Source organism: Candoia aspera, chromosome 10 (assembly GCF_035149785.1).
Source record: "Candoia aspera isolate rCanAsp1 chromosome 10, rCanAsp1.hap2, whole genome shotgun sequence".
In the NCBI taxonomy this organism is placed as follows: Eukaryota; Metazoa; Chordata; class Lepidosauria; order Squamata; family Boidae; genus Candoia; species Candoia aspera.
In genome coordinates, this window is record NC_086162.1 from 20,359,744 (window position 1) to 20,368,456 (window position 8,713).

General features: G+C 44.8%; 1 protein-coding gene across 1 annotated transcript; it reads right to left on the reverse strand.

Annotated features, from left to right (window-relative positions):
* Window positions 1-528: 528 nt before the first annotated feature.
* LOC134503455 (interferon-inducible GTPase 5-like) lies at window positions 529-4,751 on the reverse strand. The gene is made up of 2 exons (XM_063312253.1): window positions 4,541-4,751; window positions 529-3,314 (listed from the first exon to the last, which is right to left on the reverse strand). Exon 2 carries the CDS (start codon window positions 3,286-3,288, stop codon window positions 2,074-2,076), a length of 1,215 nt encoding a protein of 404 aa, XP_063168323.1. The 5' UTR covers window positions 3,289-3,314; window positions 4,541-4,751; the 3' UTR covers window positions 529-2,073.
* Between the last annotated feature and the right edge of the window lie 3,962 nt (window positions 4,752-8,713).

Sequence of the window (8,713 nt, forward strand, 5' to 3'; positions counted from 1 at the left end):
GTCATCTGCACTTGACAAGCATTGGTCTTGTGGTCTTCTAAAGATACAGCCATTTTTGCAATCGTTTTTACATGTGAGATGAGAGCAATCTTGAAAATAATTCTTGCGGGGTCTTCCCACTTTTTTGTGATTGGATTCCCCCCCCCCCAATTTGGGATGTGCAAATTGGCTCCAGTTCCAATAATTTAGTCCAATACAGATTGTAGATTAGATTTGATCCAATTAGGGTGTCAATTCAGATTGAAAAATTAGATTGAATAGATCTTTGAGTTGATTCAGGTCAGTTTGATTCAACTTGAATCAGTCCAAAGTTGATTTGACTGAATGGCTTGGAATTGAAATCTCTGAATCAAAACCTCGTCTACTTCTACAAGTATACACTTCTAATATAGTGTTTACTCTCCAGTTTCAGACAGCATTATAGTCATGCTTCAAAGGACTGCTTTGGAATCAGATCTGAAGAGCTGCAGAGTCCTAACACATAACTACTGCAAATTCAATTTATTGCGGTATTCAAATGAATTGACATAAAGGTTAACCAAGTCTTTTATTGGCAAGGAACCAATATTTTTAAATTTCTGAGTTAATATCTCTGGAATCAACCTACAGCTGAAAGAAGTAAAAGAAACAGGAATTTCCTTTTCATTCAAACTTGCTGTTTTAAAAACTGTATTTGCTATTTAACGTAAAAACTTTCTGGGAATTAAAAAAGCAAACAAGCTAGCATTCTCACATTAGAAGTGAAAGAGTGACTTTTGAATGATTAGATGCTATTCTGCAGGTTCAACCATAAAAGGTTCCAACCATTCACACATACAAAATATTCATTTCTTTCTTTAAGGAATTTATATGGCCACCCCACACACACAAATGTGACTCTGAGCAGCATGTATCATTATAGAAGAAAAATTCAAGAACAATTGAATGTTTGTTTGTTTTGGGTTATGTGCCATCAAGTTGTCGTTGACTCCTAGCAACCACGTATTTTCTCCATGATGATCTGTCCCCAGCCTGGTCTTTCAGGCCTCCCAAGGGTGCACTCATTGCTACTGTAACTGAATCCATCCCCCTTGCTGCTGGTCATCCTCTTCTTTTCTTTCCTTCCACCTTTTCCAGAGAGCTGGGTCTTTGCACAATGTGTCAGAAGTAGGATAATTTGAGCCTATTCATTTGTGCCTTGAGTGAGAACTCCGGATTGATTTGTTCAATGATCCATCAGTTTGTTTTCTTGGCTGCCCATGATATTCTCAGGAGCCTTTTCAAACACCAGAGTTAAAAAATGTCAATACTCCTCCTATCCTGCTTCTTCAAAGTCCAGCTTTTGCTTTCATAGGGTGTCACAGGGAATACCATGGCTTGTGCAGTTCTGATCTTTGTAGGTATAGGCACATCACAGCATCTGAATATCTTTCCCAAGGCTTTCATGGCTGGTCTACCAAGTGCTAGTCTGTGGCATATTTCTTGACTGTTTGTCCCTTTACTTTTGAACAATTGAATGAAAGCAGCTTTAAAATTCACTATGATCATGAAACAATACTTTCAATCTAACCTAGGGCCATCCAGATCTTTGGGAAATCTGAAGCATCATTATTAACACCAACCTGTCACTTGATAAATTACTCCAGCTTTAATTAAAATTAATTAGGACAAGTCTAGTTTTAAGGAAGTTTAATTTTACAGTTTAAAAAGTAGGCCATTTCAAGAAGGCCTCTGGTCAAATTCAGTTACCGAATGTGTCAAATACAGGAAATCCCAAATACAGGGCAATTTATACTTTACAAATTCAAATGAACTTCACCCTTATTTGTCTTTCCCCAAGGGACAACGGGAAGCATAGTTTTTGCAATGGTGGCATTTTGCAGTAAAGAACTTTCTTCCCCACCTCTCAGCTATCACAAAAAGGAAGTGATTGAAAAAGGCTAAGTTTTGTGTTTTACGTCTTTTTCTTTCTGTTCCAGTTGGTGAATTTAGTTGTGAGCTTGTGAAAATACAGTATCCAATTCAGTACACTTAACATTATTTTAAAACTGAGCATTCATTCCCAATTTGCTCCATAAGGTCCGAAGAATTCCTTCAGACGTCAGACTCAAAGGCTTTGATGAAAAGATTTTGAGCATCATTGGCTACTTCATTCAGGCAGCTCCAGAGCATGTAGTAGGTAGTTCCAAAGGAGATCCCCCCAGCTGCCATGGAGCCAAATATGGGCACTGTGCTGACCAAGTACTCTAGAAACATTAGTGCTCCACCACCAGCCTTGGTGAGCAGCTTTATAACTAAGTCTTTGGAGACCTCTTTAGCAAATGGCGACTTTATTACCCCTTTGATCTCCTCCACAGGTTTGTTGACCTTCTTAGCCAACCTAATGAGAGATTCCTCATCTAGACCAAAGCTGTTGCGGTATTTTGAGAGGTGGTAATGCAGGATGGCTACATCACAGCATACTGAGAGGCCTGGGATGGGCACAGCAGCCACTCCACAGGAGACAATAGCCAGCTTCCAGATCTGTTTCTGTAAAGCCACCTTCTTTTTCTGCAGGATGTATAGAGAGATGTTTGGCAGGGCAAGGAGAAAACAATGTCTCTTATGTTTTGGCAATTCCTTTTCCAAGGTTTCCTCCAGCTTCTTGAAGTCATATTTGTCTAACTCCCAGCTGGAAAGGAGGAAAACTCTGGAATTGGGTACTCCCTCATCCAGTAAGCACTTCTGGCAGTCTTCTTGGATCTGTTCCAGTATGGCCTCCTCATCGTAAGTTTGTGGCCGACGTTTTCTGGAGGCCTCTAGGTCTGCATCCACTTTGGAGCGCACAAAATAGAAATGCTTGTCCAGGCGACGGATTTCCTGTGCCAACTGGGCATGGGTGGCTTTGAAGCGTTCTGAGGCAATGAGGATGAAGAAGTCGTAGCGGGAGAATTCCACCTGCTCCAGGTAAGTGCTGGCATTGAATGCTGGTGTTCCAACTCCAGGTAGATCCCATATGGTGACACTGGAGTACTTGGGGTGTGAGTAAGGGGTGGGCTTCTTTGTGGTCTCCACTATCCCGGTGGGGGCAGAGCCGGCTTCCTCATCTCCTAGCCCTCGAATGGCATTGACAAAGGAGGACTTCCCTGAGCCAGATTCTCCTGTTACTGCTATGTTCAAGCAGGTGTTCTTCAGATCCTGAAGGTTTTCCACAATTGTGGAAATTGCTTTGTCCATTCTTCCTTCTTCAAGAGCATCCTTAATCTGTTCAATATCTTCATCAGAGATGACATCGTATTCTTTCAAAAACTCATCGGCCTGAGTTGCCATAAGGACCTGGAGAACACCTGCTTGAACTTAAAGGAGAAAGGAGAGGAAAGAAGGACAATATGTGAGTTATTTAACAGAAATGTGTTTATTTATTTAGGAAATAAATACAGGCCCTCCCTGTTATGACTGTTGGAAGTTTACAAAACACTCAGTAAAAATGCAACATCCCCCCCAAAACCCAAAGTCCTGGAAAAACCAACTATCATTTAGAAAAACCAGAACATCATACAAATAGGGCCAGGGTGGGGCTGTATATATTTCGGGAATAGTGTTCTACATGGCACGCACCATGACACAGAAGGTCCCACCAGATGACATTGCTTAATTGATGAGACCCAGAGCATGCCAACTGTCAGACCATGTGGGTTGGGAAGAACCTATGGAGGGTAGGTCGTCCTGCAAATAAGGCCAACATCATGAAGGGCTCTCTAGGTGTGAACCAGTACCTTGAAGCCTATGGACAACTAGTGGAATGCAGATGTCACATGGGCATGGCATGGCTTGCCCACAACTGCTTATGCCAACACAGTTTGGTCCAGATGCAGCTTCCAAGTGATCTTCAAGGGCAGCCTCATGTAGAGAAGACTGCAATAGTCCAGTCATGAGGTGACCAAAGCATGAGTTACTGCCTTAATTTGTCCATCAGGTTAACAACCTGCAGATCAACTTTTGGATGGAATAAGTGGGTAGATTTCATGAAACTATTTAGAACTGCACAGCCAAATCAGCTATTTGGGAAGAAAAGATACAGGCCTATTTACCTCCTCAGATAATATTTCCCTAAACAGAGTAATATTTATGGTATTACTTATGGTATAAGACTAATTCAAGTGTTAGCCAATGGTTGGAGTAATTCCTTCCCCAAAGTATTTATATTTTTAGAATCTTTAGGCCTGAACTTTAGGAAGAGGTTAGGGGGCTTTCGCGGCATTCCCCCCCCCTTGCCCCCCTTTGCCTCCCCAACCCGCAGCCAGACTTTTTCGGCCCCATCCTGCTGCCCCCTTCTCCCTCCCCTCTAAACTTGATCGCCTCCCCCATCTTTCGGGGACGGGGTCCCCTTTGGGAACTTGGACAGGGTTTTGTGCATTCGTAACCCGGCGTTGCGAAACAAGCCTGGCAATCTCAATCCCGGAGCGGCAAAGAAGCTCGGTGCAATAAATCAGGGCAGACCCCCCCACCATAAGTTTGGCTACAGCTCAGGGGCGCGGGGGGGCGGGCAGGTTCGGTCGCGGCGGCCCCATCGGACTTTTACCTGGCGGCGCGCAGTTTCTGGGAGCCGCAAGTTCAGAGCGGCGGTCACGCTTCCAGCTTCCGGCGTCACTGAGCTCGTCTGAATTCGCTTTTAGTTTCCATGCAGCGGCGCCGCTGCCCCCTCCTGGAAGGAATAATTCGTTTGCAGCCGACGCTCCCTCCGGCTGGAAAGCGCAAAGCTCGCAGGAACTTTTTGATCGCACAAATCCGGGGTAGAACAAGAGAGAGAGGCGGCGCGGGGGGGGGGGGGATAGTATTCGCTTCTAAATCAGGCATAGGGTGCGGATGAGGAAGGAATTTATGGGGAATTTTATTGTAAACCGCCCAGAGTCCATCTTCTGGGGGAGATGGGCGGTGGCTAAATACGAGTAATAAATAAATAAATAAATTGGGGGATGCGGGATGTCCCGGGTGGGGAATCTGGGTTCGAGAGCGCACGCACCGCCCGGCAATAGAGGCTTGCTACCCGTGATGGAAAGAGGAAACCCGGGTCCATCCAGTGGAGGTGGTGCGCTGCGGGGAAAGCGAAACTGCACTAGGTAATTCGAGATGCAACGGTTGGAGGCTGTGCATGTGAGGTGAGTTCGCGGCTCCCAAAGATCCCGCTGTTTTAAAGGGGGTGGGGAATAAGGAGCTTGTTCCCTGCGAGATTTTTCCAGGCTGCCTTTATTTGTGCGCTGATTTATCATATGAATGGTGGCAGCTCCTTTGTCCCGGAGTTAGTTGGTGTTCGGCAGAGAGCGAGTCTAGGGCAGGATGCTTAGCGGCGCGGACTTCAGAGGCGTCTCAGAAGAAAACCCTTAATCTCGTTCCGTATCGCATCGCGGACACCGAAAGAAATGCTTTCGGTATGCATCCTTGAGGGAGCGGGATGTCAGCCGAGACGGAGAAGTTTCCACGTCCCTTGCAATACAGAGTGGAAAAATAAATACCACCACCAAAATATAGTCTGGGCCAGTCGCTGGGGAATTCTGGAAGTTGGAAGTCCACCTGGCTTAAAGTGGCCAAGCCTGAGAAAAACTGGCCTAGGAGTTAGCACCTTTTGTCTCCGTTTAGCCTTGGTCCATCCGTGGTCAGCATTCCAACAGAGATGGCTCACTTCAGTTAGAAACAATATTACTGTAATAAATTGATGCTTCATTTATCACCACCCCTATTTTCTCCTAATGCTGCTTTTCCAGGACGAATCACAGCCCAATTGTCTTGCAAGAGGAGGAGAATTTATAAAGTGTCCCATTTCAGTCTGGTTGGTGTCATTTACAAGGCAACTACTTGTGAGTAATCAAACAAGTCCTAATTCAGCTGAGATGAAACGATTCACCAGTATGCCCTAATTTCAGAAATGCTAACTGCTACCAGAATTGATTTCATCAAAAATTGAAAACTTTAAAAAAAAAATCTAATGCATCTAATAAGACTCTGGCTCCAGGGGAGATTAATTTTTTTTTAAAAAAATGCAAGGTGACTCAGATAATTAAAATTAAATTTCTGAATAATATTTGTAAAAATATTTATATTTACGTATGTTTGCGTTAATTTATTTTATATACATGTAAAATATTGATTTGTGTTTATAAAAAATAAAACCCTCATTTTAATTTTTTTAATATTCCCCCCCTTTTTAAAAAAAATGCTTTTTGATCAAGCTGCCACTTTCCAATGCTGATGACATCTAATTCCTTTTAGGAACATGATTGCTGTCCTAAGAAACGCATTCCAATGCGGGCTTGGCGCACTATTCCCATATTTTGCAGTTCAGGTCAAGAAATTCTTGGTCAAATTAGCCTTTATATTGGCATTGGGTCTCGTCATCATTTTTATCCTGTGGCTAACCATGGCCAAATTAAAGGATTCTTCCATGGATTCAGAGCAAGACATCACCATGGTTACAGGCCCATGGTGGAAGCTTCCCCAAGTCATTAAAGGTCTGAAGGACATTCTAGTCATTATAGCTACTCTGATGCCTTATTCCGAACCCCTGACAGAAGGGAATCTTGTGAAGCATCGCGATCAGTTGGGCAGTGACCGACCACTGCTTCAAACATGTTTTAATATGGCCATCAATGGATTTATAAAGGAACCCATAGCAGTGCAGCAAAATGCCCAGCTCTTAATCCAATGCGAGGGACTAAGCATGGAATTTCTCGCTGGCGAGGGCCACTGTAAGATTTCGGTGCTTGTCTTGGATGAGAAGATCCAGTATATTGTCAAGGAACTGACTGCTGAGATTTATCACGCGAGGATGCATGTCTGTGAGGAGCCGTGGAGTCGCAGCGATCTGCTAAGGGTAAAGCATAACTTGGAAACCTGGGGATTTCTTTCAGAGACCCTCAGGAAATGCTTGCAGGTGGCATTGCAGAAGTTTGGCATGGAGACGTGGGACATCCAGAGCAACGCTAACATGTTAGTGGACTGTGGTGGGCACACAGTGAAGTTTGTGTCAGGCAAGAAAGAGGTTAACATCTATATCTACAGCGACAATGAAGGCACCATCCACTACCAGGTCAGGCATTCCAGTGTGTGGACCCAAGCTGCAAGGTGGTTCGCTGGGACAGAAGATCACTTGTCCCTGAAAGCGAGTAATCGCTTGCAGTTAGGGTGCAGTCAATGCTCAGAAAAAGCAGACGTCTCACTGTCTCAAAAGGAGGTGCTGGGCAGGCAGGATAGAACCAGTTGAGCAAGCCATACAAGAATCCAAACACTTCTGATCAATGGTTTTTATTGAATAAAGGGTGGGAGGCCATAAGGAAAGAATTCTGTTTGAGAGCAAACCGTATTTGCAGAATCGCTACAGGTAGTCTTCACTTAACCACAATGGGGCCTGGCAACTCTGTCACTAAGCAACCTGGTCATTAAGCGAGACATCACGTGACCACGATGGACTTATGACCTCACTTCTGCTGTGGCCATTAAGCGAATCACCTACAGTCATTAAGTGAGACAGCATTGACTTGCAATTTTACTGCTGGCTTCTCCATTCACTCTGTTTGTTGGAAGCCAGCTGTGAAGCATGCAAATGGTGATCCTGTAACTGCAGGACGCTGCAGCAGTCATAAATGCCCGCCGGTTACAAAGTGCCTGAATCTCAATCACATGACCGCGGGGATGCTGCAACAGTCATTGAGTGCAAGGACCAGCGGTAAAGTTACTTTTTCAGCACCATTGTAACTTTGAACGGTTGCTAAACAGAGCAGTCGTTAAGCGAGGACTATCTGTATTCAACTCTTCTTGCAACTCTCTCTCACCCTATGAAACAGGCTGCCTGACCCCCACTTTTTGGTTGGAGGCCTGGTTTCCCCGTGTCCCTCATTTTGACAATGATTGGCTCTGTGACCATACTGTTTTTCTCTGGCTATGTGAGAACTCACTGTCACAGGGTGATTCTAGGATTCTGTGAAAGCAAATGGTAGCCACTTCCTGTGCGATAGTGCTTCAGTTGCAACAGGAAAGAGAGGCCACCATATTCTTCAATGAGTCATACCTCTCAATTTGTGCATGGAAAAAGAAAGCCCGAGTGCTTAGCTTGCTAAGGTATTGAGGCTGTGCAGAAGCCACCAACCAGGAGCTTGTACAGAAGGTAGCTACCCATTGTTTGATGAATGCTGTACAGACCATGTTTCACTGGTCAGGACAAGCAATTCTAGGCCTTCCTGGTTATTTCCGAGTTGAAGATGCAGCTTCAACTCTGGGCTCCCCACCGTTTTTAGAATTGTGAGGCCACATGCATACACGCATACAGGATTTTTTTTTGGAGGGGGAAGCAAAACAAAATAGTAAAAAATTATTAAAAAGGCATTCTGGTAACCCCCCTCTCTTTATTGCCCCCACATCATTATATGACCCTCCACCCCACCCTAGCCAGTAGTTGCTCCTTGACCATTTATAGGCTTTAGGTAAAGGTAAAGGTTTCCCTTGACGTAAAGTCCAGTCGTGTCCGACTCTAGGGGGCGGTGCTCATCTCCGTTTCAAAGCCTTGGAGCCGGCGTTGTCATAGACACTTCCGGGTCATGTGGCCAGCATGACGACACGGAACGCCGTTACCTTCCCGCCAAAGCGGTACCTATTGATCTACTCACATTTGCATGTTTTCAAACTGCTAGGTGAGCAGGAGCTGGGACGAGCAACGGGAGCTCACCCGGCCGCACGGTTTCGAACCGCCAACCTTCCGATCAGC

Excerpts from the sequence above, each read along its gene's own strand:
- LOC134503455 (XM_063312253.1), bottom strand. The coding sequence starts at position 3,288 with ATGGCAACTCAGGCCGATGAGTTTTTGAAAGAATACGATGTCATCTCT.